Raw genomic sequence first — 22,734 nt, 5'->3', positions numbered from 1 at the left:
ATGCACACTAAACTCCTACCACCTGGGGATCTAAAATGCTTGAAGCCAAGAATTTAATTATCTGCAGGAACACAGCAGAAACAAATTCTCCCTGAAAAAAATCCTAGCCACCAACTAATTCCAAAAGATAAACCTCTAAGGTGAATGAAACTTTCTCAACACAAATACAAAACACATGATGAGAGACAGGAGGAGCTTTCAGCAGACATAAGAAATGACCTGTAAGTACTTCAGGTATTAGAGTTATAACATATACATTTAAATAAAGGGAAAACTTGAAAAAATATATTGTAAAAAATGACCAAGAAAATAAATGTAAAGAACAAATCACAATGTCTGAAAATGAAAAACATTCATACTTAAAATTAATAAAAAAGTAAAGGGTAGTTTTAATAGCAGAAAGACGTAACTGAAAGGAGAATTCATGAAATGGAAGACAAGGTTGAAGAAGTCATCCAGAATGACTGGGTGTGGTGGTGCATTCCTGTAATCCCAATAGCTTGGGAGGCTGAGGCAGGAGGATCCAGAGGTCAAAGCCAGCCTCAGTAACTGCAATTCACTAAGCAACTCAGGAAACCCTGTCTCTAAATAAAAATAAAACACAAAATAGGGATGGGGCGTGGCACAGCAGTTGAGTGCCCCTGAGTTTAGTCCCCCTCAAAAAACAATCATCACCCAGAATGGAGTACAGAGAGACAAAGAGATGGAAAATAAGACAGAAAGCTTGAGACACATAGCGATATTCAGTGAGATGGTCTAATATAACTGGAATCTCAGTAGGACAGCATCAATTATTGGCTTAAATTTAAAATATGCAACAACTTTGAAAAGGAGGGCACATCCTCAGACCATTAAAGATATATTTTCAAAAACCATGTAATAAATATTCTATTTAATAGTGACATGCAAAACATTTCCTTTAAAATCACAAGACAAGGTACCTGCTATTACTACCACTTCTATTTGCACTCTATTGCCTATCCAGTGTAATTTGGGAAAGTAGTAAAAAGTGAAAACAAAAAACCCAGCAAATTCAAAACAATCTTCAGATAAATCAGAAGATCTATGTGAGAATTTAGCAGTAACTAATATAAGAATCAACATTTAAAAATCAATGAATTCTGGGACTAGGGGTGTGTATTTCAGTGGTAGAGTGTTAGACTAGTATGCACAAGGCCTTGGGTTTGATACCAGCACTACCAAAAATAAAAATAAATAAAAAATTAATGTGTTCCCATAAGCTAGTAACATAATTTATTTACCTACGTACATTTCAGGGTTGAACCCAGAGGCACTTTATCACATCCCCAGCCCTTTAAAAATATTTTTTATTTTGAGGCAAGTTCTTATAAGGTGCTGATACTGGCTTTGAACTTGAGATCCTCCTGCTTGGTCACTCACCCATGCCGCTGGGATTACAGGTGTGCGCCTCAGTGCCTGGTCATAATATAATTAAAAAAAAATTTTTTTTTAAGTTGTAGATGGACACAATACCTTTATTTTGTTTATTTATTTTTATATCCATTGCCTCACACTGTGTGAGGCAAGTGCTCTACTGCTGAGCCACAACCCCAGCCCCTATAATTTTTAAATCACAATTTACAATAGCCTAAAAATGACTAAGTATCTCGGAACCAGTTAAAAAAATCCAAGACTTTCAGTCATAGTAAAGATACAGTTCTCCCTAAAGTGAAATGTGGATTCAATGTAACTCCAGTCAAATTCCCAATAAGATTTTTTTTGTATATGTGTAATTTGACAAATCAACTTTAAAATTTATACAGAAGAGGCAAGTGCAAAAAATAACCAAAAATACACTTCAAAAACAAAGTAGGGATACTTCTCTTACCAGATATAAACAATCAGAAGAGAGTCAGAAATGGCCATTAATACAGCAATGAGCCCAGAAATGAATGCCACACATAGAAACCTGAATTATGACAGTGCCCAAGCTTGAACTTCCCATCAGTGGGGAAAGGGCACTATTTCAATTAATGGTTACTAATTATTTTCCATGTGAAAAACAATCAATATAAATTTGATATCAATTTTCAATTAGATTAAACACTAAATTCTGAAGGAATAAACTAAAAGCATTTTCCTCTAGATCTAGACAAGAGCCACAGTGATCTGTCTACTAATAGCCCACATATCTTGCACAGTGGTTCCATGCCAGCCTCTACGACCTGCTTGGTTGCTGGAGAGTGGACTCTGTCACACTCCAAGTCTCAGGGCTGGCCAAGAAGTACTTGTGGTAGAGGTGGATGAAGCCAGGGTATGTGGGTGGAAGCATCCACATACAGGCATGTGACATTCCTCACTGTGCAGGGATAAGACCCACGTAAGAAAAGAAGTACAGAGGGCTCAGTGAGGGACCTGTCTGAGCTGCCACTTTTTTCAGTGTAGAATGCTATAAGGAGCTTGAAATTTCTGAGTTCCACCCTAGCTCCCCCTGTCATTATTAGATTTTATTTTTCTAGGAGGGAGGATAGAGTACATTTAAGAGTTTGTTAGTTAGGTTTCTTTCTTTCTTTTTAATAAGTATATTTGATTTTTTTTCTTCTTAGTTTAGATGAACACAATACCTTATTTTTATGTAGTGCTTAGGATCAAATCCAGTGCCTCTCACATGCTAGGCAAGCACTTTACCACTAAGCCACAAACCCAGCCCTGTTAGTTATATTTCTAATATTCTAAATATCTGCTTCCATGTATCTTCTTCCTCTGGCCTTGGCTATCATCCTCTGAAAACTATCAAGTGCCAGGTGCAATGTATATCTGTAATCCTAGCTACTCAGGAGGCTCAAGCAGGAGGATCTCATGTTTGAGACCAGCCTGGGCAACTTGGTGAGACTCTATTAAAAATGAAAAATAAGAATAATTAAGGGTTGGGGCTAGGTGCAATGGTGCACACCTGTAATTCCAGAAACTTGAGAGGCTGAGACAGGAGGATTGCAAATTCAAGACCAGACTCAGCAAATTAGGGAAGCCCTCAGCAACTTATCAGGATCCTATCTCAAAATAATAGATAGATAGATAGGACTGGGGATGTACCTCAGTGGTAAAGTACCCATGGGTCAAACCTCTGGTACCAAAAAGAAAAAGAAGAAAAAAAAAGAAAAAAGAGAGATATAGGTCAATGGTTAAGCATCTCTGGGTTCAATCTAAAAACAGTACTATAAATGAACAAACAAATGCATAAATAAATAAAAAATAAGATTTGTTAAAAAACACTAGAGTGAAAGACAAGCTATAAACCAGTACTCAATATTTATAACACAAATAATTAACAAAGGACCAGTGTTTAAAATTTTAAAAAACTCCTTTAGCCAAGGCAAATATCCATGTAAAATGAACATGATTCAAGGACAGACATTTCAGAGAAGAGGAAACAAATAATGCAATTATAAACATGTAAAATATGCTCTAATACATTAGAACCAGGGAAGTTCATTTAAAATCATAATTTGGTATCATTTCATATAAAACATGTCTTCTAAATTTTAAAGCCTGATGTGGAACAATAGGAATTCTCATATTCTCCTAGAGAAGAATTAAACTGATCTAGTCATTTCAGAAAATAGTTTGTCACTATTAAAAAAGACCACATATTTCCATAACCTATCAATTCCAGAATCAGCTATGAAAACAAAAAAATCAACTCTTGGCCCAAGAAAACCAAGAGATAAGTATGAAAATACTTATAACAATATGTTTTCTCATAAGGGAATACCCACTCCAAAACCAAACCAAACCAAACTGAACCAAGGAACTGAAAGAGCATATGCATTCATCAATACTGGAATGCATGTATTACTGCTTGTACTAGAGAATGGACCGCAGTACACTGTGGAAATGAATGAAATACAGCCAATCAGTATTATCTGGAGTAATCTATAAAGCAAAATATCGAATATAATTCATATAAATTTTGAAAACAGCAAAAGTAAACATCATAATGCTTACAGACACACATATTATAGACATAAAATAGAAAGAGAAAGGAAATGATTAACCCCAAATCCAGGTTCACAGCTACCTCTGGGAAGTGGAAAGAGTATGATCTCTGAGGGATATACCAGCATTTTCAAAAGTACTGGAAATGTTCTATGTTTTAGGTATCTGATGTTTATTACCTTTCTTCAAATAGGTATTATATCTATTTGTGTATCTTCTGTACATAGATATTATATCCAGTTATTCCTTAGGATCCATGGGAGATTGGTTCAAGGACCCCCTAGAGATACCAAAATCCATAGCTGCTGAAGTCCCTTATTTAAAATGGCACAGCATTTTCATGTAACCCAAACATAACCTCTCATCTACTTTAAATATCTAGATACTTGATATCTAATGTAACATAAATGCTGCAGGAATAGCTGTTATACTGTATTATTTAGCGAATAATGAAAAGGGGGGGAAAAAAGTCTGCACATGTGCAGAACAGATGTGATTTTTGTTTTCAAATGCTTTTAAATTCTCAGTTGAATCCCTGGATGTGAAACCCACAGACATGGAGGGCCAAATGGAATAATCCTTTATGTCAATGATGTAATTTAAAAAACACAACATTAAAAAATAGCAATCTACACCTGATGGAGAACAAGGACTTCAGGCCACTTCCCCTCAATTTCACCCTCTTCTAGAGGGAAGAAGCTTGGAGATGTCATTGCTCATTTTCCCATAGCAATGGAATGTAAAAGTTGTCAGCAGGGAAATGTAACAGTGGTCTGCTTTACGCTTTGAATATAGCTCTTGCTGCTCTGCCACTGTGACTTATTTTTAAAACAAACATGTTCTTTCTCTTCCTCACTCCCTCTCCTTCCCTCATCTCCCTCCTAATTCTCCAGGAAACAGATTACCTTTCTTCACCATCCTATGCAGAGTTACCTGCTCTTGAGCATACAACAAACCAAAGAAAGGGACTGACTTGGGGATGGCATCAGAAGACCTAAGAAATTACTCTCTCCTAATTTAACTAGTGAATTACAACCCCAGACAGAGAACACCTGGAATGCAGCCTTTGAATTTCCTCTTTAAACCCCACCTCCACCATGGGCAGAATCAACAGACTCAGGGATAAGAGTCTTGTGTTTCTCCTTTGCTAGGAAAGCAATAAAACACTTTTTCCTTTTTATTAAAAGAGAAAAAAGAAAAAGGCAATATAAATTTCTTATGTTTCATGAGCCTGCTTAAAATTCAGGCCAATTAAAAGAGAATCAACTATAATTGCCAACTACAGACATGGAGGTTTCTAAATGAACCCTTACCCTATGCAGCTTTTTCAAAATTTCTAGTAGAGCTTTAAGGTGACAGTTATTCTCATTCTTTTCAGTCCAGTAATGCAGCTGAGAGTTGATGGCTTTCATAAACATCTGAACCAGGTTTCTGAATGTGGATTCTTGCAGAGTTGCCCAATACTCTTCTGAGGAATTAAAAGAAGACAAATGTAATTGCTAGTAGGTAATTTCTCTTGGATTCTTAGGGAAAAAAAGGGGGGTCAACAGTGCCCCAAATTCATACCAAAAATTTTTTATATATGTCATAATTATCGAAACACATTTGTAATAAACCAGTGAATAAATGTAATTAATACACAAGCATTTCAAAAGTACTAAGAAATACTAGATTTTTACATCCTGAAAGAACTCTTTTAGCTGGGTTTGTAGCTCAGTGGTAGAGCGTTTGCCTAGCATGTGTGAGGCACTGGGTTCAATCCTCAGCACCACATAAAGATAAATAAATAAAATAAAGGTATGGTACCCATCTACAACTAAAAAAAAAAAAAATCTTAAAACAACAACAGAAACACTCTTTTATTGTTAAAAAAGAAAAACTTGTTTTAACCAATTTGTGAAAAAAATTCAGACATTAATCACATTCTTTGCCTAGATGAAAAACCATATTGTTAAATTAGGAACTGTTTATGACTCAAACTCTTTAATTCTTAGAACACATATTTCATTTAAAAAATTAAAACCAAATAACCACTCTAAAATATCTTTTCATCACTTACAATACAGTTTATTTTGGGTGCTAGAATTCACCACTGAGCTACATTCCCAACCCTTTTAAAATTTTTGAAGAAGAAGGTGTCTCGTTAAGTTGTTTAGGGCCTCACTAAATTGCTGAGGCTGGACTTGAACTTGTGATCTTCCTGCTTTAGCCTTCCAAATTGCTGGGGTAACAGACTTCCAACACAACCCTGGGCAGTTTAGATTTAATAAAATGTGAAGAGTGGACATACCAAGTACTGAATATACTAGGTATGTCAAAAATCTTTGTTAAAATCTATTCATGCCTAGACAATCAGGATGTGACACAATCCACAAAACAATGGATTTAAATTCTTTTTTTAAAAATATTTTTTTGTAGTTGTACACAAAATTTTATTTTATTTATTTATTTATTTTTATGTGGTGCTGAGGATTGAACCCAGGGCCTTGAACATGCGAGCACTCTACCACTGAGCCACAAGCCTAGCCCCGGATTTGAATTCTTTTTTTTTCTTTATTTTTTAAAATTTTTATTGTTGGTTGTTCAAAACATTACATAGTTCTTGATATATCATATTTCACATTTTGATTCAAGTGGGTTATGAACTCCCATTTTTACCCCGTATACAGATTGCAGAATCACATTGGTTACACATCCACTGATTTACATATTGCCACACTAGTGTCTGTTGTATTCTGCTGCCTTTCCTATCCTCTACTATCCCCCCTCCCATCCCCTCTTCTCTCTCTACCCCATCTACTGTAATTCATTTCTCCTCCTCTTTTTTTTTTCTCTTTCCCCTCACTTCCTCTTGTATGTAATTTTGTATAACCCTGAGGGTTTCCTTCCATTTCCATGCAATTTCCCTTCTCTCTCCCTTTCCCTCCCACCTCTTGTCCCCATTAATGTTAATCTTCTTCTCATGCTCTTCCTCCCTACTCTGTTCTTAGTTACTCTCCTTATATCAAAGAAGACATTTGGCATTTGTTTTTTAGGGATTGACTAGCTTCACTTAGCATAATCTGCTCTAATGCCATCCATTTCCCTGCAAATTCTATGATTTTGTCATTTTTTAATGCAGAGTAATACTCCATTGTATATAAATGCCAAAAGACAAAAAAGCTGTAAAATATTTCCTGAGAAAATTTCAATATGGCCTAGATATAAGGTCGTATCATGGAATTATGGCTAATTTTCTTAAGTTTGATGATCATATGAAGTTAATGGACAATTCAATATTAATGCTGAAATGAGCAAAATCTCACATCCTCAACTTACTTTCAAATAGTTAAGCAAAACTAAAAGGTAATCTGAATAGAAGAGAAAGCACAAATGACCACACATTCATTGTTGATGACTCTAAGGTAGAAGATACATGAGTCATTGCTCTCCTGTTCTTTCATCTTCCTTGTATTTGTGAAAAAATTTATAATGAAATGTTCGGGAAGAAGGACCTCATGACCAAGCCAAGCATGTATATTCCAAGAACTCTAAAAAAGTACTAGAATAATCATTTTAAATAACCATAGTAATTATTACAGCATCTTTAAGAGTATGCTAAGAATATAAACTGTAACACATGAATATATTATTATATCTAAATTCTATTATAATTTTAGCATGTAACCAGGCATGTCTTTCCATTAAGATGGGTGAAGTATATTCAATCATAAATCATAAACCATCACTCTTACCCAGAATCCCTAGTGATTGGTCACTCATTTTACAAATAGTCTCTGCAAACGGAACCACCAGGCTCTCCCAGTTGTTAAAATCATGCATCACTGGACACTCTGGGAGAAGGAAGAAAATTTCTAAAGCTTCTTGGTGTAGAAAACAAAATGGCAGATTTTTGAGCAGATTATCTCTGAGGCAGGTAGTTATCTGTGGTCAGCAAGAATGAGAGAAAAGGCATTCAAAACTCAGGAACTGGGTGCCACATCATCAGTTCAAACACAGTGTAGAACCTGGAGTTTCCCTCCAGAAGGAAATCTGAATACTCGTTTAGTTTCCCTGAAACTCACATTGACAACCCATCTTGCCAAGGTTCCCTAATACAGAGGTACAGATACAAGACACATATTCCCACTGTTCAATGTTGGGCACAAGAATGAGATCAGGAAGAAACCACAGGTGTGAGGATGACACTGAATGAACAACGGATTCAGAATAGGCAGCTTTCCCAATAATTAACACTACACTCTGTCCTCTGGTTCACACCATGACACCCCATTTTCTGAAAAAAGAAGAATGTGTCCGAATCCAATAACGTAAACAAAATAAAACTCTCAACACAATGTGGTTTCTATTATCTTCGCATAGGACCTTGTCTCTACCATGAATGCTTGTTTCTAGTGCCTCTAATTATAGTTTCCCTGATTTGGATCTAACCTTTCAGGAAAAACCCAAATTAAATTCTGAATTTTTATTTGCTATGTGTGTACAGCAGCATTAATTTAAAAGCCCCTTTAAACTAGTATTTATGAAGTCCTACTTGATAGATATTATATATTAATTAAGTTATTTAATAAATATAGCTTCTCTTATAACAAAGGTGTTATTAAACCCATTTTATAGATGAGAAATCTGTACTTCAGAGAAATTAAGTAACTTGCTCATGGTCACACAGCTACGTGAGATTCTCTCCTGAATCTTTCTGACTCTAATGTTCATACTCTTTTGTTGTGTTGGTGGTGCTGGGGATTGAACCCAGGGCCTTGTGCATGGTAGGCAAGCACTCTACCACTGAGCCACATCCTTAGTCCCTTCAATGTCCAAACATTGGACTACTAAATTATGATATACTAAATGACAGCTCTAAATATGCAAATTCTTATAATTGTTTATTTTTATATCACACATTATATTGAGTTCCCACTATGAAGTTTAGTCCTTGGAGTGGCATAGTTCTGATGACTCTACTTAATACCTCAATGGCACAACAAACACACTCCTACCTCTCCTCACCAGCCACAGCCTCCAACCTCCAAACCCACCCCAATCTCTAGAACTATAGTCAGATATCAAGCCAATGTCACTGCTTCACACACTGCATTTACTTCGGGGTACACCTTTCCTGCTGCCTTGAAGGGCTTCCCTACACCCCTGGTGAGCTCCTTCCTCTGGGTAGCTTGTTTTCAGTACATTAAGTAGAAGTGACCATTCGATACCTTAGGAACAAATGCATTTACCTGAAAATATTTATTGTACACCAATTCTAAGCTAGGGACTAGGGGAAGCATGATCACTAGTGTCTACACAGGTGTCTTGTCTCCCTCACTAAACCATGAGATTCCAAAGGACAGTAGCATGTCTTTTTTCATTTTTCATCAAGAATTTAGCTGGACGCAGTGGTGTATGCCTGTAATCCCACTGACTTGGGAGGCTAAGGCAGGAGGATTGCAAGTTCATTAGCAAGGCCTTCAACAAATTAGCAAGACCCTGTTTCAAAATAAAAAACAAATAGGGCAGAGGACGTGGTTCAGTAGTTTAGCACCCCTGTGTTCAATTCTGGGTACCAAAGCGGGTAAAAATCATCATGCAGTGCACCTAAGCACACAATTAAATGTTTGCTGAATAAACGAACAAATGCCAAAAGTCTGTGAGTCCATATTACCAAATCTCAAGATAAAAAGGAACATCTTAGTTTTTCTAATCTAATGACTCTCTCCTTCTGGATGTGAAAAATGCCCTCTGAGTATATCACCCGTCCTATGCTATTCTTCTGGCATAACCAAAGTGTAATTAGTATGCAAGGAGGACCCCAAGTGATGAGCTGATCCAACCCCTCCCTGTCACACCTGCTTTTGGTTGCCTTTTCTATGGCTGCATTCAGCAGCAGTGACTCAGAATCAGAAAAAGTTAAACTGACCTTGACAGGAGGAATTCAAAGAGTCAAAGTAAATGAGCAAGAATAAATGCTGATAAAATTGGCCATAGGGGTTCATTTTGTTTCCAACCTCTAAATGGCCCATGTTTCTCCCGAAATTAACAGAATTACACTTTCCTGGCTGGGCGTGGTGGTGCATGCCTGTAATCCCAGGGGCGGGAGGGTGAAGCAGGAGTAGCATAAGTTCAAAGGCAGCCTCAGCCACATAGTGAGACTCAAAGCAACTAGGTGAGACCGTGTCTCTCCCTGTTACCAAAAAAAAAAAAAAAAAAAAAAAACCTCACAAAAACAAAACAAAACAAAAAACCCTTTCCCTATCATCTTGAAAGAAAAGTATGAGAGAAGGTAAACTGCAGCTAAGACACAGCATGCACTGTGGCAGACAGAGCAACAAGAGGGGCAAAGGAGCAGAGACACGGGAGCAAGCCCGAGAGGGACAGAAAAATCAGGAGAGAGAAAAACAGAAAAAAGGGGTGGGAGCAAGGAGGAGAGGAGGGAGCATACAGGAAGAAAAAGAAGGAACCAGATGTTAAAAAAGAAAAAAAAAATTGAGACTACAGGAAGTACTACCCCAAGATGAACCAGTAAAACAGAATAGGGAAATAATGCAGCCTGCATCACAAAGGGCTGTTAATAAAGGAAGCATGCTTGCAACATTTGCAAGTGAAAAACCTAAAGACAGTAATAACAGGGTTGGAGCAGGAAGCAACAGTCCCAGAAAGAACAAGAATATTCTAGAACCTACAGAAAAGGGAGAAGTATAAACAAAACAGAGAGGAAGAATGTTTATATTAGAAAAGATGAGGGAGATGTTTATATCAGGAAAAAAGTGTTCTCATTTCTGTATTTATGCTTAAAAGAATTGCATATAAAATGTTGTTCTGATTCTAGTGTGCCAAACTCAACAATCCTTAAATAGCCTTCGAAAGCCCTGAACTGAAAAACTTCACTCCGGAATTGTATGCATGTATGTGTGTATGTGTTTGTGTATGGAGCACTATTTAGACTATTTGTAACCTATGTGACTGCCATGTCAATTATTTCACCCTAGATGGGGAAACTCTAAATGCTATCTCAGTTTAACTTAACCTGGCTGAATTACAGGGTCTCAGAGAATCTCTTAAAAGAAAATATTTCTTCTGAAACTTTGGATTCTTATAAGTTCCAGTGCATTTTCTTTCTCCAAATAACACTCTGAAGAATACCACCGTGTTAGCGATCCAGTCCTTTTGGGTTAATTCCTTAAAGGTGTTTCTTGCTTTATTTAAGTCAGAATGTATAAACATGGTTTCAGCAGCTATTCTGTAGAAGATAAATAAATAAATTGATAAGTAAATGAAAAAGGATATCTATCTAGACACAGTTTCCTCTAGAGCTTGCCCCATTTCAGTACAATTACTTTTTTTCTCAATTTTAAAATAATTTGGCTAAATACAAACACAACAGTAGTATACAATATGGGTATTTCTAAAATGCCCCAAAATATCAAGGCTGCATTAATCATGTATTCCTTAAGACTGTAATTCAGATATCACGTTATCTAAAATGAATAATCGGGCATGGGGGTACACAGCTTAGTTGTAACAGCACCTGCTTAGTATGAACAAGGCCCTGTGTTCCATCTCCAGCACCGTAGAAGAAAAGAATGTTTAAGTAAAAAATACCTTCTAAGAAAAAAAAAAAAAGATATATATATATTTTTTTGTTTCCAGAAAAATGTGACCAGCTCTTCCAATTACATGAACTGAAAATGGGGTCTAAAAGAAAGGGTTTCAGCATGCCTGTAATTTCAGCAACTCAGGAGGCTGATGCAGGAGGTCACAAGTTTGAAGCCAGCATCAGCAACTTAGACCTTGTCTCAAAATAGAAAATAAAAAGGGCTAGGGATGTAATTCAGTGGTAGAGTATCTGTGGGTTCAATCCCTAATATCCTGTAGTCACCCCACACAGAAGAGGCTTCAGAGAAGTAAATTCTTAGTATCTCAAGAGAAAATTATCAATGAAATGTGTCTTATGAATTATGATTGATGCTGAACAGATTCACTGTCTAAAATTAAAATTAAGCATATTCTTTGTTAATACATATATTGCATGTATGAAAGTAGGAATAAATTCTTTTTTTTTTTTTTTTTTTGGTACTGGGGATTGAACTCAGGGGCACCTACCATTGAGCCACATTCCCAGCCCAAGTTTGTACTCTGTATTTAGAGACAGGGTCTCCCAGAGTTGCTTAGCATCTTGCCATTGGTGAGGCTAGCTTTGAACTTGTGATCCTCCAGTCTCAGCCTCCAGAGCTGCTGGCATTAAAGACATGTGCCATTGTGCCCAGCAGGAATAAACTCTTTTAAAGAAACAAATATACAAAAATGTAGGAAAAGAAGTATAAAGTTGTTCTTCACTAATACTTAAAAATTCAAAAGGGGCAAGGGTGTTACTCAGTGCTAGAACATGTATAGATTAACATGTGTGAGGTCCTGGTTTGATCCTCAGCACTACCATAAAAGAAAATTTAAAAATCTTTATTATCTAACAATAAGGAAATAAAGTATATCCTTCCCATGAATTATTGTACAACCATTAAAATGATGGTGTGGAAAAACAGTGAATAATATGGAATTGAATAAAATAGAAAATGGGCACAATAAGTAAAAAGCAATACATAAAACAATATCCATTTTTTTGGGTGCATGTCTGTGTACATTAGGGAATCAAACCCAAGGGCTTGTGCAAATAAGCACAAGCTTTACCACTGGGCTGTCCCCCTTGCCTAAGATATTATTTATTTTGGTGCTGGGGATCAAACCTGGGGCCCTGTGCATGAAGCAAGCACTCTACCACCGAGCCACATCCCCTAAGATATTACTCTTAAGTGATGGATTATGGATGATTTTGATATTTTGTGTATGTGTGTATGTGTGCTGGACCTCATGCATGCCTAGGCAAGCGCTCTACCACTGAGCTACTTCCTCAGTCCTCTGTATTTTTGATGTTTTATACAGCAAGCAGATATTTGGTTTTATTGAAAAAAGTAATTTTGAAAAAGAGATAAACACATAGCTAACTTTTTGCCCTGGAACCATTTTGAATATGCTTTCGTAATACTTTTAGATAGAATTTTAATTCATTATATGTATTACCTTTCCCTTAAGAAACTTCCGGTCAGACAAGCAGGAGATGAAAATATCTCTCGGATTTCCCTACATCAGGAATAAGATGATGGTTACACCAAATTGATCAGCATGCCTCCTTACAGCATGAGACATGATAAATGAAACAGCTTGTAATTGTCCTTCAAACTTCTCCCATCTTTTACTTGTTTGCGTACTATCATGGCATCTAAATATCTACCCCATTTGTTAATTCTCAAAATGTCAGTGGAAATAGAAAGGTGTATTCTGAGACATCTCAGGGAGAGAGGAAAGGGCCTGATGCAATCAGAACTTTCTCCAACAAATAAAACATATTCTACTCAACTTCACAAGCTCTATTTCTATTCCACTGATTTGGAAACAAAATAAATTACCAGAAATTAAATATACTGGGGGCCCAGGGTAGGGGTTTGTTTCATCTTAGAAGTACACAACACTTGTTGATCATTTGTACTCTGCAAATTATAACACAACTATTTTTTATAACTAGTTTCCAGAATTAAAAAGCCACATCTAAGAAGGTCTCTAGAATGAGACCGTAAGAATGAGTACAATCCTTACAAGTGGCAGGAGTTTTGTAGTTGAGATCAGGGTTGTTCTGACTATTCAGCTATGAATTAGAGGTGTAGGAACAAGTGGTTGCAGGGTCAGAAAGGGTTGGGAAATGCCACAGAACATATTTCCTGCTCAGAGTCACAGTAAATCTAAATATAGTAAGAGTCTAGGGAAATCTTACAGTAAAAAAAGCTGTCTTCGTGGAGTGTACATGCTAAATGTGTTGATCAGTTTTAGGTGTCAACTTGGCTAGTCCATACTACCAAGATATTTGGTCAACCATTATTCTAGATGTTTCTGTGAAGGTATTTTCAAATTGAAATTAACAATTAAATCAGCAGACTTTGAGTAAACCAGGTAACTCTTGGGTATGTGGTGAGCGTCATCCAGTTAGTTTAAAGGCCTTAGAATAAAACAACAAGCCACCCTTCCAAAAGGGAATTCTGCCTTCAGACTCAAGCTGCAATGCAACATCAATTTCTCCCTGGTGACCAGACCACAAATTTCAGACTTGTGCCCCCACAATTACACAAGCTAATTACTTAAGATAATCTCTCTTTCGACAGATAGATATAGACACATCCTGTTAGCTCTGTTATTCTGGAAAATCCTGGCTAATACACTAGAGCCTTATATCTCTCTATTGTGCAGCACCAATTTGGGAATGCTACTTTAGAGAGTCAGACAAATTAAGTGCACATACCTTTTTGTATTTTGCCACTGCTTAGTGCCCACATCAGCGATCCATCTCTTTATAGTTCCTTCATTTAATAAAAGAATTTTCCTCCTCAGATTAACATAGGAATTCTACAAACAAGAAAGCATAATAATTTAGACATGTCAGAAATTTACCTAAGTTTTAGGTGCATTCTAAGAATACAACACTGATTTTTAAATATGGATAACTAAGTCTGGGACAATCACAAAAAGAAACTCTACCAAGCAAGGAGTTGCCCATTTATTGTCCAAGGAGGCTTAGAGTCAAAGAAATTTCTTGGAGTGTCACAACACTTAGCAGTTTATACAAACACAATCCTATGAAGGTGAACATCAGATAACCTTAAAAGGACATTCCTAGAGGGCTGGGTGTATAAGGAGGAGGAAATTGATTTCCAGGGTCCAGTACTCACAAGCCTCGTAGCCTCAGGTGTTTTTAGTATTGTGCCTATCTGCTCATGAGGACCTGACCAATGTTACTAGCCAGAAGCCCACCAAAAGACAGGTTGAGTATGAGGAAATTACACTGATTCAACAACATTCATTAGGGACAAATCTGTTGATTTTTGCAGGTAAAATAAATTAGCTTAGATGGTAAAGGATCAACAATGCCCATCTATTCCCCAAAAGTCACCTTAGTAACCTATGACTTTTAAGTTGGCCAAACCTGGATTCCAGAACCCTTTATTTTGTTTAAAATACCAAGGATAGTACATGTAGAGATTTAATTTTACCTCTTTTTCTATCCAGAGCAAAATGCTTTGATTTCCTCCAGCAATCATAATCAGCTCCTTTCCTGAGCTGTGGCTTTCTGAAAGGGATGCACATAAAGTGTATAGAATGTCACTTAGCACAAACCTGTATATTCAATGTAAATAATCTCAGTTTTTTCTTATATGTTGTCATTTTATGTTTTTAACAGGCAAAAACTCAGTGCATTTCCCACTAATTAAGAAGTAGAGATGTACATACTTCAGGGTAAAGTCTAGTTGTCAAATGTAGGTGACACATAAGGTTGACATGTGGCATCTGTTTTATATAATTAATATAAATGCTTATATAGAGCATAAACAAATATTTCATTAACTGTTGCCTAGCTCCCATTCTTAAAAACCACGATCATAATATTTAACCAATTATTGCTGAATGAAGAATATGAATAAATACTTCAAGGCATGGAATGTTATAAAGAAACAAAGATAATATATGAACTGCTTGAGCAAATTACTGTTCATTTCCCCAGAAGAAATGAGAAAATTCTAAGCTTTCAGAAACAATCCAAGCACTTTGAGGCGCTTGTACTGCAGTGTTTCAGAGCCTGGGTTCTGAGATTACATGGAGCATGGTTCAATTTCAGCTAGACCTCTTCCTGGCTTTGAGTAAGTGTCTAGCTAGCCTTTTGCTCTCCAGGTTTCTGTATCCTCCTGCAAAATGGGGATAACAAAATACATCTCAGAATGGTTACAAGGACTGATAGTACAGGTACGTGCTGAGCATACTTCCAGCACTTCTGATTTGGGGCATACTTCTGATTATGGGTCAATTAAACCCAGGTAGGAAAACCAATCATCCTGGAATGTAATAAGTCTCTTACAAACTGAAATCATCAAACACCTCTGAATCCATATCTACTTTATTATGTGATTATTCAAGTTTACATTAATCCTAATCTGAAGGAGAAGCAGAAAAATGAGGGTTATTCTGATTTGATAAATTAAATGGAATCTTTAAAATTATTTACACATAAAAAAATAAAACCAGTGTTCACAGAAACTCATTTATATTCATACACTGCTTTCCTTGTCATATCGTGTCCTCAGATAAATCACTTTCTCTAACAAGGCATTATGCTGAATCCTGTATTCCTATAGAATTTACCAAATTTGAGTTCTTCATTTGATGGCAATTTCATGGGTATCGGTATCAGCTGATTATGTTTTCCACCATTTCCTAATTGTCCTTCTTTTCCAAAACCAAAGGAAAAGACCTTTCCCAAATCGGAAACATAGGCAAGTGTGTGCCACCTATTAAATAAAAGCACATACTGTCAATTCTTAATTTTCCCCAATGATGAGAATATTTAGCAATACAGTAAATTACCAAAATCAGCTTACCCAATCAGAGTGAAACTAACACTCAAAGGATGAAAACCATCTGGAAACCAAGAAACCTACTGTGAGAGTGAGAAAACTTTGGAAAGCCTGTATCCACTCAAGGCCTTGAGTCACACACTGGCAAATGGTGTTCCCTTTATTGGGAACAAACACCTCCCTTTCCTCTTCCCTTTTCAAGCCTTAGCTTGAGAGTGACCAGCTCCTCGAAACCATCTCTGAATTCCTCATCTTACCATCCTAGAAGACTGGATTAGCCGACCTCCTCTGAGCTCCCACTTATTTCTCAAAGACATTTACCACACTGGTTTTCTCACTGATTTGTTCTCTGGTCTCTTCCAACACTGGTGTGTAGTAAACAATTTGATCTTGCTCAGAGAGGTTTGCCCTTGTCCCCAACTTATGGGTGGTAACTGTCAAATCCTCAGTACTTTTCAGGTGAAAGAGTGTCTGGCACTGAGAGTGGAGCCCTGAGACCACTCCTATTGGAGGCTAGTGGCAAACTCCCCTGGCCTGGGATGTAAGCCAGACCCGTGGGAGGGAAGAGATGGAGATTGGGTTAAATTACTTGGCAATGGTACAATTAATCATACCTAAGCAGTGAACCCCCAATAAAAACTCTGTGGACTCGGGTGTTTCCCAGCTTAATACTTCCTGTATTCCAGAGGAAGTAACAGCTGCTCCAAGTGGAGACAACCAGAAATTCAGCATTCAGACTCTTCCTAGTCTTTGCCCTCCACCTCTCTTCCTTCAACTGTTATTAACCACTACCCTTTTCCTATAATAAATGTGACTGAATATATCAACTTGCAGTGTTTTATGTGTTTCTAGTAAATTCCCCCATGTTAGTAGGGGTATTAACCTGATTTATACTAGGGATCTAATGTGGCTCCTTCTCTTGAAATACATGCTATTAAAAGTGACATGTGTTAAGAAGAACCTAAAGTGGTAACAACATTTTTTGATTAAGAGATACTGAGGCTGGGTGCAGTGGTGTACACCTGTAATCCTAGCAGCTCAGGAGGCTGAGGCAGGAGAATTCCAAATTCAAAGCCAGCCTCAGCAACTTAATGAGGCCCTAAGCAACTCAGTGAGACTCTGTCTTAAAATAAGAAGGACCAGGATATAACTCAGTGGTAAAGTGCCTGGGTTCAATCCTTAGCAGAAAAAAAAAAAAGAAAGAGAGAGATTGAATGGGTCCTTGGGATGTTGTAAGTATGTAGCTCAATGATAGAATGTTAGTCTAGTGTGCAGGAAGCTCTGGGTTCAATCCCCAGTATGGCAAAGAAAAGGGGAGAAAGATGGAATGTGACATACATTAAGAAGATATTGCTTTGGCTAAGAGAATCTTACTCCAATAATTTGGTCTACCTTAACATTATCACCATTCATGCAGTTTTAGTGTGAGTTCATAACAGAGTATGTCTACAGACTGAATGTATATAAACTGGATTTTTTATAGTAAGGATTTCACAAATGAACCCAAAAATAACCCTTTGTGACTTACATTTATTTACATTCCCCAAATAATAATGATTTATTTTCCTTAAAGATGAAAGTTTATCTGAACAATTAACAGAGGTATTTCAGAAAAGAGACAAGAGAAAGTGAATTGCTCATTAAAAAAACAAAAAAAAAAAACAAGAAAAGGCTGGAGGTGTAGTTTAGTGGTACAGCATTTTGCCTAGCATGAGCGAGGCCTTGGGTTCAATCTCTAGTACTCCCCCCAAAGTCAAAGAAAACAAATATGTGGGCTTAAAGATTTATTATGATTAATAATATAAATTCTTCACCCATTTGAAAATGTTTGATATTTATAAACAGATGGGTATTTTTTAAGTTACCTAAGTTTATCAATATCATTGATATTTTCATTGATACTTTACAACTTACCTTCCACATGCTACCTGGGTCACTCTATTTCCAGCAAGCTTGGTCACCAAACAGGGTCTCAGCTCATTCTGTGTCGAATTATGACCAAGTTGCCCATATTTCCCAGCACCAAAAGTAAACACCAGCCCATCCTACAGAAAGGGAACTTCATGTCAGATGCTGGAGAAACACCATAAAAGAGGCACATTCACTAATTCCTAGAGTGAATAAAAGTACTGTCAAGTCAAAGTAAAGATCCCAAATTATCAGGACAACAGTCCTACTGCGGGAAGAGATCACCTTTTTTCTGGATAACATTAATGCCTCATACACAGTATTCTTCTAGATGTACAGTCAAAGGAGACCACGTAAACCTACCTGTGTGAGCAAGGCAGCATGAGAACCACCACAAGCGAGAAATTCAACTTTCTTATTGTCTGGTGTTTCAATAAGGCAAGGAACTGCTCTATCTGTGCAGGGAAAGAACAGTTGAAGTAACCAAAAAGAAGCAGTGAGTTTTCACACTGGTTACCTGGCCTACTTCCTCTCAACCTAGCAACAGCAGTGCTTAGCCAGTTCTGACAAGCTCAGATGTATACTGGCAGACTGAGGCCCAAGTTCTAGCCCTAAAGTTGAGAGTGGGGCAGTAGCCAAAAGGGTCACCCTTAGTAACCTATGTATGTGAAAGGGCCAAGCCACTTTCCAAGATTTCATTCTTTTCTTTTCAACCTCATTTAATTTTTTTTTTAAATATAGGAATTGAACTGAAGGGTACTCTATTAATGAGCTACATATTGGTCCCTTCTTATTTTCAGATAGGGTCTCACTAAGTTGCCCAAGTTAGCCTCAAACTTATGATCCTCCTGCTTCAGCCTTCTGAGTAGCTGGGATTACAGATGTGCACCATCACACCTAACTTGATTAATTTTAATTGAAACACATCAGATATTTCTAATTCTTGCCCAGAATTACATTTTTTTTCCTCCTGGTTCTGGGGAGTGAATCCAGAACCCAGGGTCTTACAACATGCTAGGAAAACATTCTACCATTAATGAGCATGAAGATTTTTTTTCTCCACCAGGAATAGTGCCTCACACTTGTTAATTACAGCATCTTGAGAGGCAGAATGATTACAAATTTGAGGCCAGCTTTGGCAATTTAGTGAAACCTCATCTCAAAATGAAAACTAAAAATGGCTGGGGATGTGGCTCAGTAGTACAGTTCAATTCAAAAGGGAGAAAAAATTCTCTACTACAGCATTCTCACCGCATGCTACTTTTCCTTTCCTTCATGATTATTTTCCCACCAAGGCACTCAAAAGATTCAGCAAAAAAAAAAATTTTAATCACATTTTACTGTCTTTTGGTACTGGGGATTGAACCCAGGGACTCTCTACCCCTGAGCTACATCCCCAGTATTTTGTATTTTGAGATAGGGTCTTGCTAAGTTGTTGAGGCTACCCTTGAACTTGGGACCCTGCTGTTTCAGTCTTTTGAGTTACTGGGATTACACGCATGTGCCACTATGCCCAGTATAACCATTTCTTTACTCTTATCCATTCTGAATACTTCTCCAACACTGAGTTATGAGTTATCCTGTGTAAATAGCATTGAGCCATGTTAGGGAGACATGCAAAATTTGACCATTTCCAGATAAAACAGAATTCATTACACATGAGAATTCTAATAAGTCATCTGGGACCATGACAAATTTTGCCATGCTTTGTAGAGGTAGTTCAATAATGGCAATTACATGATTTTTTTGGTTGTGTGAATATGTATATAGACATAAATAATGCCGTTTAAAATAGGATCAGGATGTGTGAGTTTCCACACAGAATTTCAGCGTTTTTACGTTCAAAGACATCTTAAAAGTCATTTTATCAAAACTTGTCACTTTCCAGAAAAAGGAAATAGGCTCAGAGGAAAGTGAGGGCATGACAAGGCCCTGTAGTAAGTAAACTGCAGAATGGGGAGAATCTCAGTGTTTTGATTCCTAATCCAATGCCCTTGCTGTCCTACACAGGCCTTGATTATATCAACAACTTCCACATGGTCTCCTTGACAGATTCCGCCTTAAAGCCAGATAAATCATGAAGACCAGTACAAATGAACACAAGGATCTTAACCATCTGTGACAGGAAGGTCTGTGTTCAATTATCTCCTATTTAACAAATATATTTGTTAATAATATGAATTTGAAAATGTTCCTTACTCTTGGTGTGGCCCAGGCCAAGTTGTCCAAAATTATTTTTTCCCCATGAATAAACATTTCCAGACATGGATAAGGCCATGCTGTGGGCTTCTCCAGCAGAAATCTGAACCAAGGGGACTCCTGCGAGGTTCTCCACCATCTGTGGTATGGGGGTGAAAGGAAAGATCCTTTCAACTCCAAGCTGGCCATGCAGGTTCTGTCCCCAGGCAAAAAGCTCACCACCTTGACAAAAACAAAGAAAATTCAGTCGTATTAATTGCACTATGTATACTACGCGTCTTACATTCATATTTACAAATCTCTCAGGACCTGTGCCTAACTCTGAAATACACAGAAGAATCTTCTCTTTAGCAGTAACAGTTAAGTAACTTCCTTATCCCTCATCTCAACGGATACAATGAAGCTATCTGAATATAAATATTTGATCAGATTCAAGGAATACTTTAAGAAAGCCACATGTCGGGCCCATGAAAAACAGAAGTATTCTAGTCTGAGAAAATAAAACCCAGAACTAGTATTTCTTCTACTTTCCTCCCTTTCAGAGGCCTAAACATCCCAAATAGACAACTTAGAAATTCACTCGAAACCAGGCATGATGGTACACACTTGCAACTACTTAGGAGGCTGAGAGGAGGATCACTTGAGCACAGGAGTTTAACATACCAGCCTGGGCAATGAATGAAGTGAGATGCCAACTCAAAAAAAAAAAAAAGCCACAGTACAGTATTTTGAAAGAGACAGCTTCTTCTTTAACTAGTTGAATATATGAAGCATATTTTTCAAGAAATTTTTTAGGTTATCTAATGAAACTGTCAGTATTCAATGGCATCTGAAAAAGCATATCAGAGAACCGGTGTTTAATGATCACCTCCTTGTAGAATATCATTCGAGGGGGTAGAATCTCTTTTTCAAGTAGAATTTTCAAATGCCTATTAGCCACCAGGAATATAATGATGAGCATGACCAGTTCCCTTCTTTACTTTTCTTTTATTTTTTTCTGTATTGTGATTTACCAGTAACTTTTATTTTTTTCTCTTTTCTTTGAGACAGAATCTTATTATGTTGCCCAGGATGTCCTCAAAGTTGTGATCCTCCTGCCTTAGCCTCTGAAGTCACTAGATTCCAGACTCCTTCAAGACAGGTATGTAATTTTCACAGCCCAAACATAATAGATACTCTATATGAAATATTTGGACATTAATGGATGAGATCAAAATGGCCAATTTTTTCTAGTACAAGTTCATATTCTCAAACCACAACAGAGTCTTCAGCATATACTTATGTGTATGCTGATACACACACACACACACACACACACACACACACACACACACATACACACACGTATGTATTTATCCTACTCCCGCTTTTTGGGTAGTACTGGGGATTAAACTCAGGGCCTCATGCATGCTAGGCAAATGCTCTACCTCTTAGCTATATTCCTAGCTTTTTATTTTTTATTTTGAGAGAGAGTTTTGCTAAGTTGCCCAGATTGGTTTTGAACTTGTGATCCTCTTGTCTCAGCCTCCTAAGTAGCTGGCAATACAAACAGGTATATGCCACTGTACCCAGCTGTCATATATATATATATATATTTAAATTTCCTCCATCCTGAATTCTTCTATCACCCTCCTATAGCTATTCCTTTCATGGTCAAGTTTGCTGCTTCCATTTCATACTATCAGTGTTTGACAGAGAACACTGAAAGGATGGGAAAATCCTGAAATTCAAAAGATGATATATGTAACACAGGCCTGCAACTTGGGCCCCCAATAGAACTAGAGAAGATTCTCAACTACAACAATGAAAGCTAGTAGAGTGTTAGGAAAAGGAAAAAAAGTTCTGGGAAAGGGTGGCCAGGGCCGGGGCCAGATTCCAGAAGAATGTTTTTGATTATTCAGAAATTCTTCACTATTTCATATTTGCAAAATAAAAGACTGGAATAAAATGTAGAAACAGTTGATTCTAGAAATCTGAAGATTTTAGAGACCCAAGAATTCTCTCATTTTGCACCCTTTAAGAGCACTACGTTAGCTAGGCATGGTGGCACACACCTGTAATCCCAGCAGCTCAGGAGGCTGAGGCAGGAGGATCAGGAGTTCAAAGCCAGGCTCAGTAACTGAGTAAGGACCTAATGAACTTAGTGAGATCCTGTCTCAAAATAAAAATATGAAAAGGGCTGGGGATGTGGCTCAGGAATTAAGTGCCCCAAGTTAAGTCCCCAGTACCA

The 22,734-nt window shown here is 37.3% G+C and overlaps 1 protein-coding gene and 1 non-coding gene across 2 annotated transcripts in view; both read right to left on the bottom strand.

Moving 5' to 3' along the window:
* Herc5 (HECT and RLD domain containing E3 ubiquitin protein ligase 5) overlaps positions 1–22,734 on the bottom strand; it is a 53,535-nt gene that overhangs the window by 26,807 nt on the left and 3,994 nt on the right. The window contains exons 4-13 of the mRNA XM_026405200.2: positions 20,505–20,726; positions 18,669–18,760; positions 18,312–18,442; positions 16,186–16,331; positions 15,042–15,118; positions 14,294–14,397; positions 13,024–13,083; positions 11,095–11,188; positions 7,692–7,881; positions 5,271–5,425 (exon numbers count right to left, since the gene is read on the bottom strand). Of these exons, the coding sequence (XP_026260985.2) occupies positions 5,271–5,425; positions 7,692–7,881; positions 11,095–11,188; positions 13,024–13,083; positions 14,294–14,397; positions 15,042–15,118; positions 16,186–16,331; positions 18,312–18,442; positions 18,669–18,760; positions 20,505–20,726 (1,271 nt within the window). The remainder of the gene's footprint in view (positions 1–5,270; positions 5,426–7,691; positions 7,882–11,094; positions 11,189–13,023; positions 13,084–14,293; positions 14,398–15,041; positions 15,119–16,185; positions 16,332–18,311; positions 18,443–18,668; positions 18,761–20,504; positions 20,727–22,734) is intronic.
* On the bottom strand, positions 8,686–8,755 carry Trnag-acc (transfer RNA glycine (anticodon ACC)). Its single transcript has one exon. It is a non-coding gene; the product is annotated as a tRNA-Gly (tRNA).

This window comes from Urocitellus parryii, chromosome 10 (assembly GCF_045843805.1).
Source record: "Urocitellus parryii isolate mUroPar1 chromosome 10, mUroPar1.hap1, whole genome shotgun sequence".
Taxonomy (NCBI): domain Eukaryota; kingdom Metazoa; phylum Chordata; class Mammalia; order Rodentia; family Sciuridae; genus Urocitellus; species Urocitellus parryii.
The sequence above is the reverse complement of the archived record's forward strand: the minus strand, read 5'-3'. Positions and strand labels throughout refer to the sequence as shown.